The sequence below is a fragment of the Pleurodeles waltl genome, chromosome 11, assembly GCF_031143425.1.
Source record: "Pleurodeles waltl isolate 20211129_DDA chromosome 11, aPleWal1.hap1.20221129, whole genome shotgun sequence".
NCBI classification, from domain to species: domain Eukaryota; kingdom Metazoa; phylum Chordata; class Amphibia; order Caudata; family Salamandridae; genus Pleurodeles; species Pleurodeles waltl.
The window spans coordinates 177,962,915-177,990,030 of record NC_090450.1 but is presented as its reverse complement, the minus strand read 5'-3'; the positions used below and the strand labels follow the sequence as shown (position 1 = coordinate 177,990,030).

At 44.3% G+C, this 27,116-nt stretch overlaps 1 protein-coding gene across 2 annotated transcripts in view; it reads right to left on the bottom strand.

Annotated features, from left to right (window-relative positions):
* The window catches only part of VWA5A (von Willebrand factor A domain containing 5A), a 368,835-nt gene that overhangs the window by 196,605 nt on the left and 145,114 nt on the right, over positions 1–27,116 (bottom strand). For both annotated transcript variants that reach the window (XM_069213389.1, XM_069213388.1), the window contains exon 9: positions 21,807–21,951. In XM_069213389.1, coding sequence (XP_069069490.1) covers positions 21,807–21,951 — 145 coding nt within the window. The remainder of the gene's footprint in view (positions 1–21,806; positions 21,952–27,116) is intronic.

The window sequence follows — 27,116 nt, the reverse complement described above, 5'->3', positions numbered from 1 at the left end:
GAAAAGATCACTTTTGCCCCAACCCCCTTTATGTTCACTGTCTGGCTGTCCACCACCAAAGGAAGGCTGTAAGGGAGGGGGTGGCCTCCACACTACGTGAGATACCCACCGGGAGAGGCTGGTGCCAAGCCACATTCTTCCACATGGCCCGGGGCGGAGCGCTCCAAAGAGACTGAGGGATAGGTGCAGGTGCTTACGCATGAGGTACAACTACTGACGACTACGGTGTACACTTTGTCAGAGCAAGCTAATCGCTTTGATGAGTACCTGCAGGACACAGAAGGGAAATCCAGGTGTTGCAATCTGTGCTTTGTGGGATTCCTGGAGCGGGCAGAGGGAGGCGACGGGGCTCTTCCTCAAACTACGACTCACCGGATTGATGGGTGATGGGTCCCTGACTGGCTTCTTTGTGATAGAAAGAGCATACAGAGGATTGGTCAGAAGTCCTCTGCCTGGAGACCCATTCCACCACCCACCCCCTCAAGGGCTATTATTGTTAAAATTCTTAACTATAGGAACAGAGACACAAAACTGCAGTGGGCCAGAAAGAATGGGGACCCTTAATTTGAAGGGACCATGAAACAAACTTTCCCTGACTACACATGCAGGGCCCTGGCCCAAAGAAAGTAATTCCGGGCTGTTAAGCAGAAACTCAACCTCTTATACAAGGCCATACTGAAGGTTTTAGAATGGGACCACTCACTTCTGCAGCTCCCTGTGGGTGACATGGGACTGGCTAGATTACCGGAATGGCACTGGGTCTGGCCAGAATCCAGGAGGTGGTGTAAGAGAGGCAAGACTCAGGTGAAGACCTAGCGGGTAGGCTGAACGACAGCGATGGTGAAGGACCCAGGATGGAGAGATTGCGCACATAGAAGTACAACTGGATGGCATACTGGAGGTGGCAGGAGACTGCTCGGGCTACAGACCTCTCTGAACTTACTTATGAGTGGTTGTTCTGTTGACATTAGGTTCTACATTTGTGGAGGGTGCTAAAAGGGGAGTTGGGGGAATGGTGGGGGAAAGGAGGAGACCCAGGTGTTTTGAAGGTTTCATCCAGTTTGTAGAGAAGGGGGCATCCATAGACACATCACATTTAGAGCTTGGGCAAGCAGACACTTGGACATTGCCACACAATCCATTAATGGACAGGTTAGATCGATGGAGGACATGCAGTACTCCATACTATCATTGAATAGTAACAGACTGGGTAACAAGCTTAAACGCGGCCTGGTCGCTCAATATATATGACGCCTGAAGCCAGACACAGTCCTTCTTTAGCAGATACATCTGTTGGGGACAAAGTGCTGCTTCTTGGGAAGGGGAGCATACACAACTTTAAGCACATACAAGGTTCACTTCCAGTTCCAGGGGATTGGCTATACTGATTAAAAAGAGCCATCTGTTTCGGGTGATGTGGACCTAGGTGGATCAGAACAGGAGCTACGAAAGGGTACAGGGACTTTAAGGAGAACGGAGATCACTCTGATAAGGGTCTATACTCCTCCCAGTTACAGGCTTCCACCATGGAGAAATCAGTGCTGTTCCTCCTTGCCTATTGTAAGTGAGGATTACAACGATGTCCTGGACACGGATCTGGACCATTCTGGAAGAGCTATAGTTTCCCCTAGGGGCACCCTCTTGGCACAATTCATGGCCAAGTAGGGTCTCTTTGAGGCGCCACCATTCGGGAGGAAGAGGTTATTCAAATTTCTTGGGGACACACATGGTCTTCTCTAGGACTGATTACGTATTTGCCCCTGCGGATGAGGTGGCCACTGTGGACAATTCTGAACACCTGGCATGGGGATTGCCTGACCAACTGCCTCTCTGGATTACGGTTGGTAGGAAATGACAACTCAGGGCATGGGCTGGAACCTAAAGGCATGGGACTTGTAGGACACAGTGAAATGGAACTCTACTTCACGGAAAACAAGGGGTCGTGGACTCAGCAAGAGCTCTCTGTGAGGCCTATAAGGCAGTCCTCAGAGACAGGGCACAGAGCATAACAGCACACATGGATCAGCAAGAGATTGAGGAGGTAGAAGAAAATGAGCACAAGTTTTTACACCTGGAGGAGCCCTCTGGGCCTTGGGTGGACCCACAGATTCTCCAAAGAACTGAGGTGCTCCTTACAGTATACTGTGATCTGGCGCAGGGGGAAGTAAAGAAACATATATTAGTGACACATCATCGCCTGTACAATGTCCGGGACAAAGCGGGCAAGATGCTAGCATGGTTAAGCAGGAGGAAAGCAGAGGCGGGGTGTGGTCTACCAATGATGAGTCTGGGGCAGCCTACTTGTCGGACAGGGACATAGCAGAGGTATTTGCAAGGTACTATATGGGTTGTTCTACAGGGCGCATTGTCTGTCTGATGGCAAGTGCATCAAGGACTACTTAGACACAGTAGATATCCCAGTGGTGCCCGCTGGTGGTTGAGCAGCACCACAGGAAGTGATCACACTCCCCAAGGTCCAGGCAGCCATCTCAAGACTAAAACGAGGGAAACAGTCAGGGCCCAACAGCCTTCTGAATGAATTCATTAAGTGATATGCTGAAATACTAAGCCGTATTTGTTGGACCTTTTCTTGGAGGCCGGGGACAAGAGAGAACTACAGCCTGACCTACAAAGTGCTACCATTACCGTAGTATATCAGAAGGGTAAGCCTGAGACCAGTTGCAAGTTATACAGTTGTGGTTCCGTTCATACAAAGACAACAGCCTGGCTTCTTCCCTGGTAGATTTATTGAATAATTGGATGCACGGTATCCAAAAGTGAGGAGCCACATCTATTTCTTGTGTTGGATGCCGAAAAGGCATTTGATGCAATCCACTGGCCCTTCCTTCACCAAACACTAGAGTAATTTGGTTTCAGCCCGAACTATAGAAAGTGGACAACATTATTATATGAGGCCCCCACAGCAGGTGAGGGATAACGGTACCCTTTCATTGGCCTTCCCGATTGAGGGCCCCCTGCCCTCCTTGCTATTTGCCCTCATAATTAAGGTCTTGGCCTTCTTTGCTTATGCAGGGTCATCCTCAATCTTTTTGCCTCCTGCCTCCTATTTTTTCTGACCTGTTGCTGTTGGCTTTTGAACTCTGAGCACTTTACCACTGCTAACCAGTGCTAAAGTGCATATGCTCTCTGTGTAAATTGTATGTAATTGGTTTATCCATGATTGGCATATTTGTTTTACTATTAAGTCCCTAGTAAAGTGCACTAGAGGTGCCTAGGGCCTGTAAATCAAATGTTACTAGTGGACCTGCAGCACTGGTTGTGCCACCCACACAAGTATTCATGTCTCAGACCTGCCACTGCAGTGTCTGTGTGTGTATTTTTACACTGTAAATTTGACTTGACAAGTGTACCCACTTGCCAGGCCTAAATCTTCCCTTTTCTTACATGTAAGGCACCCCTAAGGTAGGCCCTAGGTAGCCCCAAGGGCAGGGTGCAGTGTATGGATAAGGTAGGACATATAGTAATGTGGATATATGTCCTGACAGTGAAATACTGCCAACTTCGTTTTTCACTGTTGCAAGGCCTGTCTCTCTCATAGGATAACATCGGGGCTACCTTTAAATATGATTAAAGTGTAGATTCCCCTAGAGAGTAGATGGACATGTGGAGTTTGGGGTCCCTGAACTCACAATTTAAAAATACATCTTTTAGTAAAGTTGATTTTAAGATTGTGCGTTTGAAAATGCCACTTTTAGAAAGTGAGCATTTTCTTGCTTAAACCACTCTGTGACTCTGCCTTGTTTGTGGATTCCCTGTCTGGGTCAGTTTGACAGTTGGGTTGCTTTTCACCTCGCACTAGACAGTGACACAAAGGGGGCTGGGGTTTAACCTGCATTTCCTGATTAGCCATCTCTGCTAGGAGGGAGGGGTGGAGTGGTCACTCTCATCTGAAAGGACTGTGCCTGCCTCTGACAATGCCAGCTCCAACCCCCTGGTGTGTGTCTGAAGACTTCTCTCTGCCAGCACCTGGAGTCCCTGGAGAGACTCCTGCCCCGACAAGTGGTGCCCTACCCAGTCCCTGGGCCCTTGAAAGGAAAGCTTGTGGAAATCCAAGATAATCGACTTCGGACCGACGCCGCTGCTGAATCCGGTAACGCCGCCTGCACCTGACGCCGTGACCTTCGCTGGAACGCGACGCTCTTTGCAGGCCCGACACCGCAGCAGCCCCGCTGAAGTCCGCGACTCCGTGGAAGTCGCCGCACCACGTCATGACCGACGCCGCTCGAAGTGCACGGATTCAACGTTTCGCACAGACGCCGCGATTCCCAATTTCGCGCATCGGCTTGTTTTCACTCTTCACCAAAGGTACTGTACTTGGGGGTCTACACGACTCCGTGTCCGGCGCCGCTGGTGTCAGCTTGTTGGGAACGACTCCGTCACGACGCCGTGTTAACATCTCATCGTAGCATTTTTGTTTCTAAGCGCTATTTTTGAGTTTAATCTTTAAAAATTCATAACTTGACTTGTGTATGTCGGATTTTTTTCGTTTTGGTCTTGTTTTGTTTGGATAAATATTTCCTATTTTTCTAAACCGGTGTTGTGTCATTTTGTAGTGTTTTCATTAAGTTGCTGTGTGTGTTGGTACAAACACTTTACACCTAGCACTCTGAGGTTAAGCCTACTGCTCTGCCAAGCTACCAAGGGGGTAAGCAGGGGTTAGCTGAGGGTGATTCTCTTTTACCCTGACTAGAGTGAGGGTCCTTGCTTGAACAGGGGGTAACCTGACTGTCAACCAAAGACCCCATTTCTAACAGCCTGCATGATCCATGCTCATGCCGACATCCTGGGATTCAGGGTCTCTGATGCCAACTTGGAGGAGGAAATGGTCTTGTTTTATGCTGACGATATACTCTTATAAGTCACTGAGCTGACAACAACAATCCCAGACGTCCTCCAGACTTTTTGGACTTATGTCACCCACTCTGGACACAACATAAATTGGGATTTCAGTACTTTGCCAGCCATCCGGCTCATTTGACTTGACTGCCCTCCCTCAGAGGCTCCAAGTGGAAATGGAAGGTTTCCAGTACTTGGGCATATATGTGGCTCCCTATAGAGAGATGTATCTGACCAAGAACCTGGGGCAGGTATTACAGAATTTTCAAGAAGATGCAGTGTGCTGGTGTGCTCTGCCCCTAATGCCCTTGGGGAGGGCAGCCATTTTCAAAATGATCACACTCCCTAAACTCCTATATACACGACAGAACACATACTATAAAACCTCGGAGGATATGCTAGCCCAATTAGAGGGGGAACTGAGGAGTCTACTGTGAAACTGGAGGCACCCTAGAATAGCGCTCAAGTTTGTGCAGCGCAACCCATATAAAGGTGGGATAGCCCTCCCAGATGCCGGGGCCTACTAATGGGCTGCACATCCGGCAGCCATAAACGACTGAACGTTCGCACCTCCGGGACATTCAACCTTTAGGTTGGATCAAGCACAGTTCCTCACACCGTTGCACCTTCACTATATGTACAGAAGGAAGGGCATCTGACAGTTTCTGCCGGCAATTAAGGTGACATTGGAGGCCTGGAAGTAAGCCACTAGATAAATAGGATGGGCTAAAAGGTGTCTTAAGTAATGCCTATGAGAGAGGGGGTGATAATGGGGGAAGTGGGGAAACTCAAGGGATTTGGGGAATGAGATTATTCAGATCGGTGACGTCTTGGAAGATATGGAAACCTTATTCCATTTCCTTCCAACAGAGGGACTACCAAATTTGCACAAACCAATAATTAAAATACATGCAACTTGGCAGACAGAAGGCCTTGGAGAACTACACATACCCAAATAAACTCACCTTGAGTGTAGGTTGCTCATGGGAAAGCTTAAAACAAAGGTGAGCTCTCTCACTTATAAAACATTCAACAAAAGCATGCCCAACACACTGGGTAAGCTGAAAGAAAGGTCGGTGATGAACGTGGGAGAGATGGATGATGTGGACTGGGAGGTGGCCCTGATGCCCTGAAAGGAGTTGGCCATCAAGTACAGGCTGAGGCTGATACAGCTCAAGCTACTACATCGCGTCTACTGGGACCGTTAATGACGTCACAAAATGGGAAGTGTGGGATGCAGCAACTGTGTGCATGCTTTGAGACTGCCCAGCTGTTCAGGTATATTGGTCAAGGGTGGAAAGGGAACTCCAGCAACATACGCGGAGTTGACATTCCTCTCAAGCCCAAGCACATTCTACTAGGTGTCACATCTGATGTGGCTGTCCCACAGGCTAAACTCCTCTTTTGCTACCTGGGACTGATGGTGGCTAAGAGAGACGTTCAAGACGTTCGGGGGTGCCAGAAGCCCCGACCTTAGGTAAATGGAAGGCGGGGATAGACATGTATATGGCGGCAGAGAAAGTCACTTATAAGAATAGGGGATTCCCACGTAAACTCTTTGAGGTCTGGGGGAGCTGGTTAAAACACTACGATCTGGATCTTGCTGATGATGAGACCAGTCATGCACTGTGACATAGCTCCAAGTTTGTACTGTAATGTCATTTAGGTTATCCATAAATCTTATCCTTCACCAAATCTGTTGCTTGATGCCCTGTAGGTAGTCCACGTATGCTGATACTGTGATGTCCTGCTTACCTCTGATGTTGTAAAATTGTTCCAGGTGCTGGTTTGCACCTTAGTTTGTTATTTATATGTCACAACAAAATAAATATATTAAGAATGAACTACTTGATAACCTGGAGGACATGGGGGAATCTCAAGGTACTAGGGGTCCTGCTCACATCCCAGCTGTGGCTTTAGAGAAGGAGATGAGTCATTGAGATCCACTGGACAAACTGAGTAGAATCACTTGAGAAAAAATACACAACAGACCCATTTTAATGTTTTTGGAGTTATACAGGTGGTGTTATGGGACTGCAATTACCATGTTCTACTGTCTGTGAGCGGACCCTCAAACTTGTAGATTGAACCCAAAATACATAAATACCACCCAAACATTTTGTTGTCACTCTGATGGAAAATTCGACAATGGCACACAGTAAACACTTAAGATCCTGGTTCATCTAGACTTAATTTCATTAAAAAACCCTATTCTAAGAAGACATCAAACTAAATTGAAGTCCCTGTGCCATGTGCTTGGTCCATTTGTTCTTATCACCCTTGAGAAACTGGTGGACTACGACTATTCTGTCGCAAATGTATTATTTCTATGGCATAGACATCAAGAACAGAGAACTACTGGCAGTGAAATATATTTGTGACTGGCTTTTAATCGGCAGGTACGGCAAGAGAAACAACCTCAGACTCACTGGTGGAGCTCTGTGAACAACATTTGAGGTTGGCAGCAACAGCTGTAAATGTTACTTGAGGTGCCTTGCACCACTACTGTGGGAGTGTCTTCAAGGGATAACAAGCATTGGCAAGGCCCATAAGTCTGGGGTTGGAGCCAACCTTCTGGAAATTATGCGTTGTCATGTTTTTTTTCAACACATTATCGTTTGGGTATATGCAAGGCCCTCATCAATCTGCAAAAAAATAATCTGCCAGAGGAAAAATGTTTTTGGGTTTTAAAAAAAAAAACACACACATTACCACAGTACTCCCTGGCACAGAAGGGAACTATGTGTTCCTTGTGAAAGGGCAGCATGCCAAAACACATAGTGAAGTCAGCCAGTGGCTGAAGTGTGCGGATCTATTTCCCCTAAATGCATGCTGCAGTGGGTGGAATAATAATGTGAATGGCACCACCCACAGGCTAATGGATGAAGTCTGTCCCCCTATATGTAACTTTGCTATACACATCATTTTAGTAAAAAAACGAAAGGTCTTGGCTACTAACACAGGTCCGGCACTGACTTCAAGCAGAGAGAGAGAGGGAGGGAGGGAGAAAGAGAAAATAGGCAAGGAAGAAGGAAAGAGCAGTAAAGATGGAAAGAAAGCAAGCAGGAAAGAAAGCAAGAAAGAAAGGAAGGGGAAAGGAAGAAGGAAAGCAGAATAGAGGATAGAAGAACAGAGAAAGAAAAAAGAATAGAAGAACAGAGAAAGAAAAAAGGATAGAAGAACAGAGAAAGAAAAGGGGACAGAAGGACAGAGAAAGAAAGGAAATAAGGAGAAAGAAAGAATGAAAAAAGAGGCAAAGAGAAAGAAAGAGGGAAAGAAAGTTCAAGAAAGAAAGAGAAAGAAAGAAAGAAAGAAAGAAAACACTAAAGTAATGAAAAAGTAAAAACAAGAATACTGGCACTGAAGAGAACTAGTTTGTGTGTGGATGTGCTCGGTGTGAGAGGAAAATGTAGTCACTCAAAGTGAAGATAACCAGTGACTTCAGCAGGCTGACTCATTTTCCCATGCTGTATGCTGCAGTGGGCGGGAGTAAAACGTGAATGACACAACAAGAGACCACTGGATGAAGAGAGGTGGCTGGCAGCCCTATTATAATATTTTAGTACATTTAAAAGGTCTTTGCTAACACCAGCCCAAAAATGCAATTTGCCGCCATACCTGTATGGAAAGGTGGTTTAGCCATCCATATTGTGGTTATAGAAAACGTACACCCCCGAAGTGGTGATACATGCCTACTGCTCACAATACATATCTGTGATCGCAGCGACACTTCATGTGATTCCGTGCAATAATTCAGTGCAAGACCTCTACAGTTTACTTTGCTGTCCTGCAAGTGAGTGGAGCCACCTAAAATGGCGGTATACCGGCATGCCTAAAGTGGGTTGCCGGTCCGACTATTTCCAACATCGTCACGAACGACTAACTGGGAACGTCTTTACATCCACAAAGTCAATTCCCCACCTGATTCACAACATTAGGATTTATGCAATTTTACATTTGTACACTGAAAGTAAGATTGTGCAAAATCCCATCCCTAGCTATACATTTTCTAACAAAGGAAAAACTGTCTGTATACTGGACTTCTCGCCATCGTTAATCTAAGGTTAGGGATGGATCAGTGGGGAAGTGACCTGCAAAATGGGACGATCAGTCATATGTTTGTAAGGTATTCACAGAATCTCTGTACTCATTCTACATTCCTAGAACTGCCTCGTGACAGGAGTAAGGAAAAAGACACCAATGTTTCATAGGGGTAGCGATATTATCTTTTTACAAGGAAAATATTTTCATTTAGAGGAAAAAAAATTACATGTCGAAATGCTAATTTCTAAAACATTTATTAACCATCAAGCGCCACATAAACCTTGAAAAGTTCAAGTGCTCCTGCAAAGCAAGAACTGAGTAACTTTCTAGGACAACGCCGGACAATCTTTGTGAATTCCACACAAGTCAGAAATTAATTCAAAGGCAGGTGTAAACAAAGTCAGGGGAGTATATTTCAGATTTTTCCATATCCATGTGACGCAGGGAGTGGGTCCAGCTTGTGAGCACTGGTATGGTCTGTAACGCGAAGCCTCCTCTGGCAGCTGCTGAGAACCTTATTTTTTATTCACTCATTATTCACTCCCACCCGCCATCACAGTTGTTGAGAACATTTTGTAAACATTATAAATGCATTCAAACAGGTACCGAGACTCAGGTTACATGAGCCTTTGCCCCCTTCTTTCAGCAGAAGCAAAAGCAAAGTCAGCTGTGGCGTTTCAGTAAGAGGCCAGGACAGGCCATATCCATCTATAACGTATTTCGGTGTATAAATACAAAAATACCTGTTGCATTTGAGAAACGGAAACCGAAGTATCAAATTCTTTAAGAGTTTCAGTTATGATTCTCATAATGTCAGGAAGAAAACTAAGCTGACTGGAACCAGCCTCCCTCGGGCTGAGGTCAAATGAGGGCACCATGTTGTGCAGCGGAGAGGCAGGCAGCCAAAAGCACTCTGTGGGCAAGAGCCAACGTGATTTAGATTCGGAGCAACCGTGACTGTTGGCACTCCAACTAGCTGACAACACAAGCATTGGCAAAATCAAGAGGTTTCACATATGCGAGAGCTACTGGCTTTTTCAATGTATTTTAGGCATGTTGCTTTGCAGCATGGCTAAAGTAAAGTTAGAAAAAAGCGCTGCGACACAGCTACCCCTGGAGCCGCATCATAGAATTTTTCCTTGGATGGGAAATAAGTGAAAGTGGTGGGTGTAAGGGCAACCACGATGAAGAGGAGGGGGTTGGGAGGACAAGGGGCTGCAACACAGAGATGTGGGTGGGAGAAGAAAGAAGCAACATGGAAAAGTGGTGGGTGGGAGGGGAAGAAGAAATAGTACCTCAATCACAGCACATGCAGCGGACAGGCACTACTCAAGAGGAAGCAATCTGTGCTTGGTCCATGAGCCACAGAAAGAAAAGGAAGTCACACTTGGAACATGCTGGCCAATTAGGAGACAGCAAAGAAGAATGACAGCCAATGAATAGTAAGCAATGGACGGGCCCAAGCAAAATTATTGAGAACAATAGCCCTTGCAGGGAGAGTGCATGGCCTGTCGGCAGATGAAGGCAGTCATATGTCAAGATGTTTCAGAGCAGCCACCGAAGACCTGCAGCTTTTGCAGCAACTCCGTCAATGCAGTACATTTGCTATGGAACACGTCACACAGGAAGAATAGTAAGGCATTGCAGACAGCGGCTCCATCAGAGCACAATTAACAAGGGAAGGCTATGGACAAATAAATAGTAAAGAGCTCCCAATCAGCACTTCCAAATAGAACAGGGTTGTCTAGAATGATTTCTTTATAAGGGAAATAGAGCATGTCTGAATTGCTTCGAGGAGCTACGAGGATTACAGCAGCAATACATGGCCATTACATGTATGAGTAGAGAGATATTAAACAACAATGTAATAAATTACAGTGTTTGTGTGAGAAAAATATACAACTTTACTGATGTTTGGGGAACTGCATAGTCTGTAATTGTTAAGTGCATTATACAAAGCTACAGTTCATCAGAGCACATTCGAACAGCTCCAATAATGGACAATGGAGATTATGAGTTTGCTTCCGAAGGGCATTAGAGAAGGAGCATTGCAAGTGTCTAATAGGAGGTTAATCAAGAGGAGAGATGCCAGCACTGAGAATCTCCGGTGGCTACTACTCATTTCTGGATCATGGTATGATAATAATGGCCGATAATGAGAATTCCAGTTTTTAAGCCATTCAGATTGAGACTACTATGACCGAGCCAGACTTCAATAGCCTGAAAGCCACTGGATTTGCTGTACAGACTCGCTGGTTCCCCAGACACCCTAATGTTGATTTGGGTGTTGCTCACACAGGAATGGAATTGAAGCGGATGGTTGCCAAGAATTCCCATAAGGGTTCTGATGTATATACTGAATGGTGAGAGCGCTAGCGAGTCATGTAATAACACATCTGTTAACTGGGCTAGTTACTATCTGGCTGTGTCTGGACAGAAAGACTGCAAACTAAACTGTTTCTGTGAGACAATGGCACTGTTGACTGTAGTCTGTGCAGAAGGGTGTGGGTCCGATTATTGAGTACGGAATACCTTTGTACCTTAATATAATAGCCAAAATATTGAGGACAAAACAATTGAAAGGTATGCACGTATAGATTGTATATAACTTGGTCCACATATGCATCTTGACAAAGTATATATCTTCAAGGTATGTGGACAAGTGTTAAGAAAAGTAAATCTGTACTTCCCTATATGCATTTACTTTTCGATAATTTTGTCCTCAATGTTTTAGGTACAATATTAAAGTATAACAATATTCCTTACTTGACAGTCCAGACTACATTTGTGTAGAAGGACTGCATGGGTTTGAAAACGCTAGTCAATGCTTTAGCTCGTAAGTGACGCTCTACCAGTTGCCTCGGTTTCTCAACGTAGAGTAAGTTTTATATTTTTTTGGACTGAATAGAGAGCGAGAGGGACAGGGGGGGGAGAGAGAGGGATGGAGAGAAAAAGGGAGGGAGAGAGAGGTAGGGAGGGAGAGAGAGGGAGAGAGAAAGAGACTATGCGCACACATGTTCATGAGTATGTCCCTCTCTGTTACAAGTGATCTTCGTGATTTGTCTCTCTTACAAAAGATCCAATGAAAGGGTACCATATGCCTGAGGGGAATGTCTAGTTCTCTGCTAGTTACAGCTGCTTATGTAAATTTGAACATCGCTTCATACCACTCTCATCTCTTCCTTTTGGTTACAGCTCTTGGCAAGTTCAGGATTGTAGAGCATTCTATCCCTCTTGCACGCCCTTTCTTATGCTAGGGAAGGCCACGGAGAATAAGGCGGAACGGGGTCAGATGGGAACTGCCTTGACCTGCTAACTGTTCACCAAAAGCTTATCAGACAATTTGAGGCTAATTCCGAAGGGTCCCACCCAATCTACCCACAAAAAGGAATAATCATGGCATGACAGAGCAACAACTGGTTCTCAACTGTATCTGGAAACTAAAAGCAAAGGAGGAGAAAAGCTCAAGACATTTCAGGGAACTCCAAGCTTCCTCACCTAACAGTGCAGTATAGGGAATACTTGATAGGATTCTCACCTCCAGCCTAAATGCTTCTTCATCCTCGTTTAGCATAGATTAAAAAGGATAGGTATTATCTGAACCACCGTCACCATCCTTGTAAAAAATGACCCTTTTGAGTTCCAGCGTGATATTATGTACAAGTAAGCCTCCCTAACGCATGTCATGGTCTTTAATAGATTTATCATTCTTGAACATGTAGAAAGAGAAATGTGATAGGGTACTAGTCCAGGACTGCTTACCCTAGATGCGTGCTACCCGAGGTGAATTTGTGTCCATCGTACCAAGCAGCACTCTGCAGCTAAACAATGGATAACAAGTCTGGTAGTAACCTTGCGGGCAAGAAGTCGTCAGTCCATGGCCTCAGGTACAGTGGAGACCATGCTAATGCCTGCTCCTTCTTTAGGCAAGAAGCCCTGCCTTGTGCTTTCACAAGAAAACATGATGACTATCCAGGAAGGACAGGTCATCTCTGGGACATAAGTGGGTTACTAGGCACAGAATTCTCTCCAAAGCTAAAAGTTAGCAGCTCACACCAAGAATTATGCTATCCAATCACTGTGCCCTATATTTCCAGCTGCTGCTGATCATCAGCAAGACTGTAAAAATGTTCCTTTGAGTTCCTCTCTGTTATAGAGGTCTCAGTAATATACACACACACACAAATTAGGAAAGACCAACCACCCTGCAAAGAACCTCATAAGTTGTATTTCTGATAACAATAAACATGTGGGTAAGAAGACAGTAACAACAATAGACAGAGATACAACCACTGAAAAGCAATGAGCATCTGTATTAGATCAGATTGCTTGAGGTAACTAACTATAACTGGAGAATTTCTATGGTTTTGTATATTTAAAATGTGAGCCTAACTATAACATCCCTGTAACCTTTCGTTTTTTAAGTAAATTTCTAAGGTTTTTTTAACATATAATAATTTTCATTACTATATGTTAATCCAACCACAGCTGATGTGTAGCTCTTGGGGGGGGGGGAAACAGGGGGTGGATATTTGTCTGCGACCCCACCACCAGAGCTAAGGGGTTAGGTTGTCACTCCCCTGGTCCCTTTCTTTTTTTTTTTGCATTTTGTTCTGGGACCCGGCTGAAGCCAAGTCCCAAGATGGCTGCCAACACTTCCTGGTTTGACGTGTTGGCAGCCAATCAGAGCTGTGCATTTCCCTGCCCGAGCTCGTCATTATTCACGAAGTTGTCGCGTCCAGAGATATCTAAATAAATTTTCCCTTTAATATCGCCAAAACACCTAAACAGATTTACACCAAATAAGCGAAAGCACAATCTGCGTACCAAATGCTATCTTTCTGCCAAATCTGGTGTGATTCCGTCCAGCGGTTCAGGCTGTAGTCGTGTCTAAAGGTCCTATGGGAATTAACATGGGAAACGCAACTTTGACTACCTGTTTTTTCTAAGCCCCCGCTTGACGGATCACCCCAAAACTTTCAGTGTACAACAATAATCACTGGGGCAACTTTAAAAAAAAAAACTGTGAAGATTCGTCAGACGGTGTTAAAGATTTAGGCAAGTCACAAAACACTTTTTCCATGGAAACATGGTCCTAACTATAACTATCTAGTCTAGGTCATATATATATATATATATATATATATATATATATATGGAAAATGTCACTTACCCAGTGCACATCTGTTCGTGGCATGTTCCGCCGCAGATTCAGATGCTGTGCATTATACTTCTGCCATCTAGTGTTGGGCTCGGAGTGTTACAAGGTGTTTTTCTTCGAAGAAGTGTTTTCGAGTCACAGGATCGAGTGACTCCTCCTCTTCAGTTCCATTGCGCATGGGCATCCACTCCATGTTAGACTGTTTTCCCGCAAAGGGTAAGGTAGGAGTGATAGAGTATATAGGTGAAAAAGAAAAGAGATGTCCATGCAAATCTCTCTCTATATGTATATACATATGCACAAGTGTTGTTAACTTAAACATCTACAGGCTCCCGGGGAGGTGGGAGGGTGCATGTGAATCTGCAGCGGAACATGCCACGAACAGATGTACACTGGGTAAGTGACATTTTCCATTAAGTGGCATGTGTAGCTGCAGATACACATGCTGTGCATAGACTACAAAGCAGTTTGTCCTCCCATAAAAGCGGTGGTTAGCCTGTAGGAGTTGAAGTTGTTTGAAATAATGTTCTGAGTACAGCTTGACCTACTATGGCTTGTTGTGTTGCTTAAACATCTACACAGTAGTGTTTAGTGAATGTATGTGGTGTTGAACAAATAGATGCTTTACATATTTCAGCCATTGGTATATTCCCTAAAAAAGCCATTGTAGCACCTTTTTTCCTTGTAGAATGTGCTTTTGGAGTAACTAAGAGTTGTCTTTTCACTTTAATGTAGCATGTTCGGATGCATCTTACAACCCATCTTGCGAATCCTTGTTTTGAAATGGGGTTACCTATATGAGGTTCTTGAAAAGCTACAAACAGCTGTTTAGTTTTTCTGAATGGTTTTGTTCTATCTACATAGTACATTAGTGCTCTTTTAATGTGTAATATATGTAAAGCTCTTTCTGCCACAGACTCTGGCTGTGGGAAGAAGACTGGTTGTTCCACTGTTTGATTTATATGAAAAGGCGAGACGACTTTTGGCAAAACTTTTATGAACCGTTTTTCAATAGTGAAGGCTTGAATTTCGCGGACTCTTCCCAGAGACGTAATTGCGACTAGCAATGCAACCTTCCACGTTAAAATTTGCATCTGACATGAGTGCATACGTTCAAATGGTGTCGCGTTAGCACTATGTTTAAATTCCAAGAGGGAACTGGAGGTGTGCGTTTTAAGCCTTCCATGAAAGCTTTAATAACAGGAACTCTAAATAAGGAGCTGTGCTGTATATTTTGTAAATATGCTGAAATTGCAGTAAGATGTATTTTTATGGAAGAGAATGCTAAATTAGATTTTTGTAAATGAAGTAAATATCCTGTATTGATGCTGTAAGAGGGGCAATCTGTTTAAATTGACAGTCATATACAAATCTTTTCCATTTGTTAGCATAGCACTGTCTAGTAGAGGGTTTTCTTGCTTGTTTAATAACGTCCATACATTCTGATGGTAGTTGTAAGTATCCAGACTCTATGACTTCAGGAGCCAAATCTTTGTTTTGTGTCAACAGGTCTGGTCTGTTTGGGAGTTTGGAGTGTGGTACTACTGACAGGTCTAACAATGTTGTGTCCCACGGTTGACGGGCCCATGTTGGTGCTATGAGTATCATACTGAGTGAGTTTTGACGCAATTTGTTGACTAGAAAGGGAATGAGTGGGAGAGGGGGAAAAGCGTAAGCAAATATCCCTGACCAATTGATTCATAGAGCATTGCCCTTGGATAAGGGATGTGGGTGCCTGGATGCGAAGTTTTGGCATTTTGCATTTTTCGCTTGTGGCGAACAGATCTATGTTTGGTGTTCCCCATTGTTGAAAGTATTTCTGAAGTACTTGAGGGTGAATCTCCCACTCGTGTGTTTGTTGGTGATTTCTGCTGAGAACATCTGCCAACTGGTTGTGTATTCCTGGAATGTATTGTGCTATGAGGTGAATTTGGTTGTGGATTGCCCATTTCCAAATTTTCTGGGCTAGAAGGGAGAGTTGGGACGAATGTGTCCTTCCTTGTTTGTTTAGGTAACACATGGTTGTCATGTTGTCCGTTTTGATAAGGACATTCTTCTGTGTGAGAAGAGGCTGAAAAGCTTTGAGTGCTAGGAAGACAGCTAACAACTCTAAGTGATTTGTAGCTGTTTGTGTTTGGCATCCCATTGCCCTTGAATGTTGTGATTGTTTAGGTGAGCTCCCCAACCAATCATTGATGCATCTGTTGTAATTATGGTCTGAGGCACAGGGTCTTGAAATGGCCGCCCTTTGTTTAGATTTGTGGGATTCCACCACTGAAGGGACATGCATGTTTGGCGGTCTATCAACACTAGATCTTGAAGTTGACCATGTGCCTGTGACCATTGTTGTGCAAGGCACTGTTGTAAGGGCCGCATGTTTAGTCTTGCGTGTGGAACAATTGCAATACATGATGCCATCATCCCTAAAATCTTCATGACAAATCTGACAGTGTACTGTTGATTCGTTTGTATATGTGTGATTATATTTAAAAATGCCTGTATTCTTTGCCTATTTGGACATGCTAGCGCTTTTTGAGAATTTAGTATTGCACCCAGATACTGTTGTATTTGTGTAGGTTGTAGATGCGACTTTTGGTAATTTATTGAGAACCCTAGCGTGTGCAGGGTTTATATAACGTGATGCGTATGGTTTTGACACTGCGTATGACTGTTTGATTTTATTAGCCAATCGTCTATATATGGGAAGACATGTATATTTTGTCTTCTTAGGTAGGCACGACTACCGCTAGGCACTTTGTGAATACTCTTAGCGCTGTTGTTATTCCGAAGGGTAACACTTTTGAACTGATAGTGCTTTCCTGGAATGACAGACCTGAGATATTTTCTGTGTGCGCAGGATGGATGGGTATATGAAAATACGCATCCTTGAGGTCTAATGTTGCAATAAAATCGTGTTTTTGGAGTATTGCGATAACATCTTGAAGAGTTACCATGTGAAAATGTTCTGACACAATGTAAAGACTGAGGTTCCTGAGATCTAATATTGGTCTGAGGGTGCCATATTTTTTGGGAATGAAGAAATATAGTGAATAAACTCCTGTCCCTATTTGAACTTGTGGCACGGGTTCTAATGCTTGTTTGAGTAATAGCGATTTGACTTCTTCCTGTAACAGATTGATGTGTTCTGTTGATGGTTTGTGTGATTTTGGTGGAATGTTTGGGGGAGTTTGTATCAATTCTAGGCAATAACCACTGCGGATAATTGATAGTACCCAATTGTCTGTGGTAATGTTTTGCCAATTTGTGTGGAACTGTTGTAGTCTTCCCCCCCACAGGAGAGGTGTGGAGTGGAAGGGGGTGAGGCAAATCACTGCTTGGGGTGCTGTGGAGTTTGCTTAGAGGTTTGAAATTCCCCTCTATTTCTGGGATACTGCCCCCTATATGTGCCCCTAATACCACCTCGTTGGTATTGTGTTTGGTATGTTGTTTTTGCCTGCGATGTGGATGCTTCTGCTGTTGTTGAAACGAAAGGATCCCCTGTATGGTGTGGAGTATAGTGCACCCATTGCTTTTGCAGTGTCTGAATCTTTGCGCAATTTCTCAATGGTTGTGTCAACTTCTGGGCCAAAAAGTTGTTTTTTATTGAATGGTATATCTAACACCGCTTGCTGTATTTCGGGTTGAAAGCTCGAGGACCTGAGCCATGCATGCCTTCTTATTGTTACTGCAGTGTTGACACTTCTTGCAGCGGTGTCTGCTGCGTCTAGTGCAGATCGAATTTGATTATTGGTGATGGCTTGCCCTTCCTCCACTACTTGCTGTGCCCTCTTCTGATGTTCTTTGGGGAGATGCTGAATTATGTCTTGCATCCCATCCCAATGGGCCCTGTCATATCTAGTTAACAGTGCTTGTGAGTTAGCTATCCTCCAATGATTCGCTGCTTGGGATGCAACTCTTTTTCCCGCCGCATCAAACTTTCTGCTTCTTTGTCTGGTGGGGGTGCATCTCCTGATGACTGGGAGTTTGCCCTTTTTGTGGCAGTGCTGACTACTACCGAATCTGGAGGAACTTGTGTTATGTAATCACAATCAGAGGGAGGTGGTTTGTACTTTTTCTCTATCCTGGGCGTAACTATACGTGCCTTAACTGGCTCATTAAATATGTGATTGACGTGTCTTAACATGCCTGGGAGCATTGGGAGGCACTGATATTTGGAATGTGTGGAAGAGAGGGTATTAAACAAAAAATCCTCTTCTAACAGTTCAGTGTGCATGGTGACCCCATGGTATGCTGCAGCCCTAGCTAAAACCTGATTGTACACAGTGCTATCCTCAGGTGGTGAAGGCTTAGAGGGATAGCTGTCTGGGTCATTGCTAGGAATGGGATCTGGATCATAAAGATCCCATGGATCTACATTGTCCTGTTGTGAGTCAAAAGAGTATGATGGTGACTGCACTGGTGTAGGACTGGTTAGAGGAGAGGTATGCAGGTGAGGAGAGTGAGGAGGAGAATGAGGAGGAGAAAATTGAGGAGGTGGTGGCTTTTGCACTTTAGCTGGAGGCTGCATAGTGTCCAATTCCTCCTGAAAGGCTAGCTTTCTCTTAGGTTTTAGAGGAGGTGCTGTTAGGATTCTGCCTGTTTCTTTGTGGATATGAATCCCGGCTTGCCTTTCATCCATTACTTCAAGTATTGGCTGTACTTGTGACCCCTCCTCAGAGGTTTTGTGGCTTTCTCTTAGTTTCTTTGAAAGTCCATGCTTCCTCTGTGTAACCTGCCCTTTTCGGCTCCGAAGCCGGCTTTTTCAGTATCGAAAAAGATGGTGTAGTGGATGTTCTCGGCTCCGAAAGGGATTTTTGAATTTGAGTCCGAAAAGTGGTGTTTGCTCGAGTCCAAAACAGAGCTTTTTATTGCCTCCGATGGTTTTGGAGTAGTGGCATTTTTCGACACCGAACTGGAAGTTTGGTCACCGGAAGTCATTTTTCGGGCAGAGCCATGGCCTTCCGGCAGTGGCGTACCCAAGGCCTTATGTTTCTGTCTTTGTGATGGTACAGGGGCAGGTGTACTCACATGTTGTCCTGCCGTGACCGGTCTGTCTTCTTCGGATTCCTGTTCGGAGTCAGAACCTCGAACGGAGACTGCCGTCTGCATGATTTCTTCCTCCTCCACGTAGAGATGTTTGGAGCTTCTGGACGCCATCTTGAGTCTTCATGCCCTCCTGCCTCGAAGAGTCTTTTTGAAACGGAAGGACCGACAGGCCACACAATTTTCTTCCCGATGATCTGGGGAAAGGCAACAATTACAGACGAGATGTTGGTCTGTATAAGGATATTTCGCGTGGCACCGAGGACAGAACAAGAATGGAGTCCGGTCCATGAGGCTTCCACGCGGTCGGCCCGACTATGCCCGAGTTGGGCACGCACACCACGAAGGTCGAATCGAGTTGTCTTCTCTGACGGTACCGATGTGTCGATGGAAGATGTAAACCGATCGATACAATACGACGAAAATAAAGCGTTTTTAAAGTTTTCCTAATCAAACTTTCTGAGCGAAAAGAAACACGTCCGAACCCGACGGCGGAAAGAAAACAATCTAACATGGAGTCGATGCCCAGGCACAAATGGAACCGAAGAGGAGGGGTCACTTGATCCCTTGACTCGAAAACACTTCTTCGAAGAAAAACAACTTGTAACACTCCGAGCCCCAAAAACTAGATGGCAGAGGTTTAATGCACAGCATGTGTATCTGCAGCTACACATGCCACCGAATATATATATATATATATATAGATATATACACACACACACACACACACATATATATATACACATACACACTTAAAATACTTGTACTTAACCTGGAAAACCTTTACCAGGCATGCACTTTTACCGTTCATACCTTTACAGAATAAAAAAAAAAAATAACATTTACCTTTAAAACCTTTACCACGCATAGGCCTTTAGAACGAAATTTGTTGTAAAGGCATGTGTGGTAAAGGTATATTCATGGTAAAGGCATGCATGGTAAACGTATGCGTGGTAAATGCATATGAGTGGTAATGGCTTTGTGGTAACTGCACTGCGTTGTAATGGCATTGTTATAAATGATGTTTCCCCTCAAGCTTAACCCACAGGAAACAGAATTAATTCTAATTTGTTGACCCCAAGGAAGTAAATTCAATAAAGCTTGGCTTGAAAAAGGGCTGTATGATTATTTCACTTACTAACAAACTGGAATCATTACGTCTGTGCCTTAACGCCCATGAAACTGTGGTGCTCAAATAGATTATGTTGTATCCAAAGCCAAATCATTACTGCATGTTGTAAAGAGGCTCCACCCATTTCTTTAGCAATATATTTGCCATATTGTACAGACGTTAATGCTAGCCGGAACTGACAATGGGCACTTCACTTTACGAGGCACCCCAATTGCCTCGCTTACCCTAATCAAAGAAGTTTTCAACTCAGCAGAAATGCTTACAACGGGCATGAAAAAATGTGCCCCACAGCATAGTGCAGGCCAAGGGCCATAAGGAAAAGAGAACAAGGATGGGCAAAAATAAACCCGCTTCTTAGTGACCCAAGAAAAAGTGGATCAGGTAGTAAATACCTACTCTTGTGCCCTGTTCTCCATGGATAACAGGACGCAGGGATATGCGACACCTCTTGGTTTTTAAAAAAAATACTTTTATACCCCCACTCCACCCAGGGACCTGGCAAGGTGAGCTGCAAATACTACTGCCGCTCTTGGGCAAGGTGACAGTAGGAATTAATCAACGGCAGAGCTTTGTAATGCTGCCATCCCTAGAGAGGATGGCAGAGGGAGTTATATTAAACTCCTCACTTGCAGGCAGTTTTTATTAAGACTTGCGAGTGTCGGACAGATGTAAATTTAAAAAACTGACCCCATTGATTGGGAGTTTTAGCAAAACACCTCTCTGATCCGTGGGCTCAGTTTTTAGTTTTTTTTTTTTATTATAAATCTCTCCTGATGTCCGCAAACATAGGGACAGATTAATCAACTTTGGTGCAGGGGTGCAGCAGATTTGATATAAACCCTGGGAAGTGGACAGCAGGGTAATGAATGTCTACAGAGGTGAAGGTGCATGAGAGTGGCTCCCGGGGAATGAAGAAGGGGAGCCCAGCAAACTGTGCTGGCATGGGGCAGAAACTCACGAAGAGGCTGCAGGTGACCCAGTAGCACGTGGAGGGGTTGGCAGTAGGCAGGGTCACGGGGGGCTGCTGGACGCAGTCACGGTATCAATCGGACTGGATGGGAGCCATGGAACAGGGAGTGTCTTCAGGGCAGGATGGTGGCCCACAGAGAGCCAACAGTAAGGTAAACGGGCACCAAGGAGGCCGCAGAGGCAGAAACAGCAGATGGCCACTTTATACAACCCCTGCATTGTTTGGGTTTTAAGTGTTATCATGTTTTATTAATGTTAATTCTGCAACCAGTTAATGTTGCATGGCCGCTTACAACATAAATACTGTTTTTACATAACTGGACAAGATCAGAAATCAACAGGAGGATATTGCAGCCCAGAAACTATCTTTTTTCCTTAAGTCTGTGATCTAAGACTTCCATTGGAAGTGCTCAGTTTTTATAATGACATACAACCGAACCTCCTGCTACACCTCCTTTTCCTATCCAAGTTTGCATCTCCCATTTGGCTCCCCATTCTTTTCTTACATCTTGCAATCCTCAATCTAAAACTTCATATCTTCCTCACTTGCCTCTCTTCCATCCCAAAAGTCCCTACTTCCCAATCATCTTACCAATTTACCTGTCTTGGGTGTCCTGTTTTTTCAGTTTTGCTGTAAATATTCTTCAAAGGCTCTAAAATCTCAGTGCCTCCCATATTTGCACTCATCTCTTCTATTTGCTTTAGAGCAGACTTCATGGATTCCTGGGTGTATTCCACACTATCCCTGTGAGGTATGGGAAAAACAAGGCTCAGTGGAACAACAGTTGTAAAGAACTACTTAGAATTAAAAACAATTCACACGTTTACAACACATTCTGGCACAGGGGGTATGATAGAAGAAAGCACTATTGTTAACTGATCTCTGACTGACAGTGGTGGATAACACACAGATACAATATACAAAAACACTCAGTATCATAGTAATGCCCATTTCATGGAAGGGAAACTATATTGGTATATGGGATACATTAGAGGCAGTCACTCATGGCCATCCTCATAGTTTTAAAGCAACAATATTACCACAGTCAACAATAGCACTTTACCCCGAGGAACCCTCTATTGCCAATGACAGAAGCTAGTGATGTGAAATGCAAGGGAACTTAAAAGTACAAATGAAACATTTAATTTTTATTTTCAAGAAACAAAATTATAAACTCTATATGCTCGAGTTGAACGGTGCTTGAGTTCTACAGTCGAGACAGTGCAAGTCAGAGCATAGTGCCTAAGAGTACCTGGAAATGGATTGGTACGTCATGACTGGTAGCCCTGAATGTATCTTGGAACTGGCATGTTGGAGTCAAGTTCTTTAATGCTGGGAGGGTGGGTGGAATGGAAGTCACAAGACCTGGGTGCCCCAGAGGATGCTCTGGGGTGGCATCTATTGGGCGCAGTGACACCTTGGTTATAGTTACAGAAAAACAGTACTAAGTAATTGCAATAGCTAAGTAGCCATACTAAAGGATGATTGCCAACTCAGAGTGACCTGACCATACACATAATGAAAGGCACACAAAGCTTCTGAGATAAAAGGAGGGCAACTCTAGCACTCCACTTGAGTCAGGCAAAGTAGTTAAGGTTACTCCAAAAATCAGTGGGGTCTCCCGAAGACCAAACTCTTCATGGACTACTAGGACACTGTCCCAGGTGTTCACTATAGAATAGAGGCCAGGGCCAGAGAGGAGCACATTCAGGAGGAAATACAGGCTTAACTGAATATGCAGTGCTTTGAAGGTTCTGATGAATTCTCAATCCTCTTGTAATACAGCTGATGGAAAGGCATGTGATGCTAAGTCTAAATCAGTCGGGCTGAAGATCGGCAGTAACTGCCGAGTGGGCTGTGTCCTTGAATAAGTACATTCGACAGGTCTCCTCAGTCATCTGGGTTTTGGGTCTATCAGAACAGCTCCTCTCGACACCAGACAGCCCAGTTGCATCAACCTTCCCCCTCTGGCCAAGGGCTCAGTCTTCGCCATGGGGGAAGCACCAACAGGGTGTCCTGACCCTGGCTTGTTGTTCTCCGACCTAGTACTGCCAAGCTTCGTACAAGGCCAAGAACAAGTACAAAGTACTTTTAGGCAGCATTTAGCTAAGACTAGAAACACTGATGGGAGGTACATTCCCTACATTAAGCCAAATAGAGAACATTTTCACATGTTCTTTCTTCGACTACTTACACTGGAAGATTTGGAAAGTACCAAATGGCTTTATGCCCCTGTCACAGGACTTATATCTCAGCTAAAGTTAAGTTAATGCCGGCCAGATCAGGGGATGCTCTGCTTAAGCAGAATAAGCTGCATCTACACCATAACTCTTGGGAAGAGCTCTTGATTCAATTAAACCAGACTGACAAAACCATATAAGAGTGTATAATTGGCAGGCCACAGAAGGTGCTCCAATGACCAGGAATGAGTAATGTCCTTAGCACTGATGCACAGAATACCATCTTGTGTTATGCATGATGTTTACTTGCAGGGAATACTGTTCTCAGAATAAATGGTTTACATATATATTGCATATAATAATGCAGCCACCAACTGCATGCTCAGTAAGGGAAGTGTAGTGTGCCAGTTATAAGCGAGTGAACCATTTTTATTGAGTTCCTCATCTACACACCTCTCCCACGGCTAAAGGCAAAAGGTGTGTGCCCTTGAATACAAATCAGCCTCCCACAGCCTCCTGAGGGATCAGTAGCCCATGTGTGGAAGTTTAACTCTGACTAAGACACCAGTTCAGCAGAGCCAGGTGTGCGACTGCTGGAGAAAAAAAAAAAACAATATGAAGCCTCTCCAGTGGATTCACAGATATCAAAGCCACTAGAAGAAAAACAAAGAACCAGACCAGGAAAAGGCAGGATGTATCGCTGCAAGGATAGTGGAAGCACATCTATCATCTATAATATATGAATAATTTCCTAGCTGCTTTAAAAATGTTACAAGAAACATGAGATGCATGTGTAGAACCATAATGAAAATGTCACTTACCCAGTGTACATCTGTTCGTGGCATCAGTTGCAGTAGATTCGCATGTTTTGCAATAGCTCGCCATCTGGTGTTGGGCCGGAGTGTTACAAGTTGTTTTTCTTCGAAGAAGTCTTTCGAGTCACGGGACCGAGTGACTCCTCCTTTTGTCTCCATTGCGCATGGCCGTCGACTCCATCTTCGATTGTTTTTCCCCGCAGAGGGTGAGGTAGGAGTTGAATTGTAGTAATAGTGCCCATGCAATGGAGTGACTAAGTATGCACCTATTTAAGGTTGAGATGATACATATATAAATAATTGAAGGTAACTTCCAAACTGCTACAGGCTCCCGGGGAGGCGGGTGGGCACATGCGAATCTACTGCGACTGATGCCACGAACAGATGTACACTGGGTAAGTGACATTTTCAGTTCGATGGCATCTGTCGCTGTAGATACGCATGTTTTGCATAGACTAGTAAGCAGTTATCTCCCCAAAAGCGGTGGATCAGCCTGTAGGAGTGGAAGTAGTCTGAAATAATGTTCTTAATACGGCTTGACCTACTGTGGCTTGTTGTGCGGATAACACGTCTACACAGTAGTGCTTGGTGAATGTGTGAGGCGTAGACCATGTGGCTGCCTTACATATTTCTTGCATTGGGATGTTTCCTAGAAAGGCCATGGTAGCACCTTTCTTTCTGGTTGAGTGTGCCCTTGGTGTAATGGGCAGCTGTCGTTTAGCTTTAAGGTAGCAGATTTGGATGCATTTAACTATCCATCTGGCTATACCTTGTTTTGATATTGGGTTTCCTGCATGAGGTTTTTGAAATGCAATAAATAGTTGTTTAGTCTTTCTGATGTTTTTTGTTCTGTCAATGTAATACATCAATGCTCTTTTGACATCTAATGTATGTAGTGCCCTTTCAGCTACGGTATCTGGCTGTGGAAAGAACACTGGAAGTTCCACTGTTTGATTTAGATGGAACGGTGAAATAACCTTTGGCAAAAATTTAGGATTGGTCCTTAGGACGACCTTATTCTTGTGTAGTTGTATAAAAGGTTCCTGTATTGTAAACGCCTGAATCTCGCTTACTCTTCTTAGGGAAGTAATGGCGATGAGAAATGCCACCTTCCAGGTTAGGAACTGTATGTCGCAGGAGTGCATGGGTTCAAAAGGTGGACCCATAAGTCTAGTTAGGACAACATTTAGGTTCCATGAAGGAACAGGTGGTGTTCTTGGTGGTATAATTCTCCTAAGGCCCTCCATGAATGCTTTAATGACTGGTATCTTATATAGGGAAGTTGAATAGGTAGTCTGCAGGTATGCAGATATTGCTGCAAGGTGTATTTTAATGGAAGAGAAAGCCAGGTTAGATTTTTGTAAGTGAAGCAAGTAACCCACTACATGTTCTGGAGTTGTGTGTAATGGTTGTATTTGATTAATATGGCAGTAGCAAACAAACCTCTTCCATTTACTTGCATAGCAGTGCCTGGTGGATGGCCTTCTGGCTTGTTTTATGACTTCCATACATTCTTGGGTAAGTTGTAAGTGCCCGAATTCTAGGATTTCAGGAGCCAGATTGCTAGATTCAGCGATGCTGGATCTGGGTGTCTGATCTTTTGGTTGTGCTGTGTCAACAGATCTGGCCTGTTGGGCAATTTGATGCAGGGTACTACTGATAGGTCTAGCAGCGTTGTGTACCAGGGTTGCCTTGCCCAAGTTGGTGCTATCAATATGAGTTTGAGTTTGCTTTGACTGAGTTTGTTTACCAGGTAAGGAAGGAGAGGGAGAGGAGGAAAAGCGTAAGCAAATATCCCTGACCAGTTCATCCATAGGGCATTGCCTTGGGATTGTTCGTGTGGGTATCTGGATGCGAAGTTTTGGCATTTTGCGTTCTCCCTTGTCGCAAACAAGTCTATCTGAGGTGTTCCCCAGAGTTTGAAATAAGTGTTCAGAATTTGGGGGTGAATTTCCCATTCGTGGACCTGTTGGTGATCTCGAGAGAGATTGTCTGCGAGTTGATTTTGGATCCCTGGTATAAATTGTGCTATTAGGCGAATTTGGTTGTGAATTGCCCAACGCCAAATCTTTTGTGCTAGCAGGCTTAACTGCGTGGAGTGCGTCCCCCCCTGCTTGTTTAGATAATACATTGTTGTCATGTTGTCTGTTTTGACGAGAATGTATTTGTGAACTATTATTGGTTGGAAAGCTTTTAGTGCTTGAAAAACTGCTAGAAGTTCTAGGTGATTTATATGCAGTTTTGTTTGATGTACGTTCCATTGTCCTTGTATGCTGTGTTGATCGAGGTGTGCTCCCCACCCTGTCATGGAAGCATCTGTTGTTATTACGTATTGTGGCACTGGGTCTTAGAAAGGCCGCCCTTTGTTTAAATTTATGTTGTTCCACCATAGAAGCGAGAGGTAAGTTTGGCGGTCTATTAACACCAGATCTAGAAGGTGACCCTGTGCTTGTGACCATTGTGATGCTAGGCACTGTTGTAAGGGCCTCATGTGCAGTCTTGCGTTTGGGACAATGGCTATGCATGAAGACATCATGCCTAGGAGTTGTAGTACCATCTTTGCGTGTATCCTTTGTGTTGGATACATGCGTTGTATGATGGTGTTGAAATTTCGAATTCTTTGTGGACTTGGAGTGGCTACTCCTTTTGATGTGTCTATTATGGCTCCCAGGTATTGTTGTACCTTGCGCGGCAGAATTTTGGATTTTGTGAAATTGACGGTGAACCCTAGTTTGAAGAGGGTTTGTATGATATGATTTGTGTGATTTGAGCACTGTATTAACGAATGGGCCTTGATTAGCCAGTCGTCTAGATATGGGAACACATGTATTTGCTGCCTTCTTATGTGTGCAGCGACTACCGCTAGGCATTTGGTAAAGACTCTTGGTGCGGTTGTTAATCCGAAAGGCAGTAC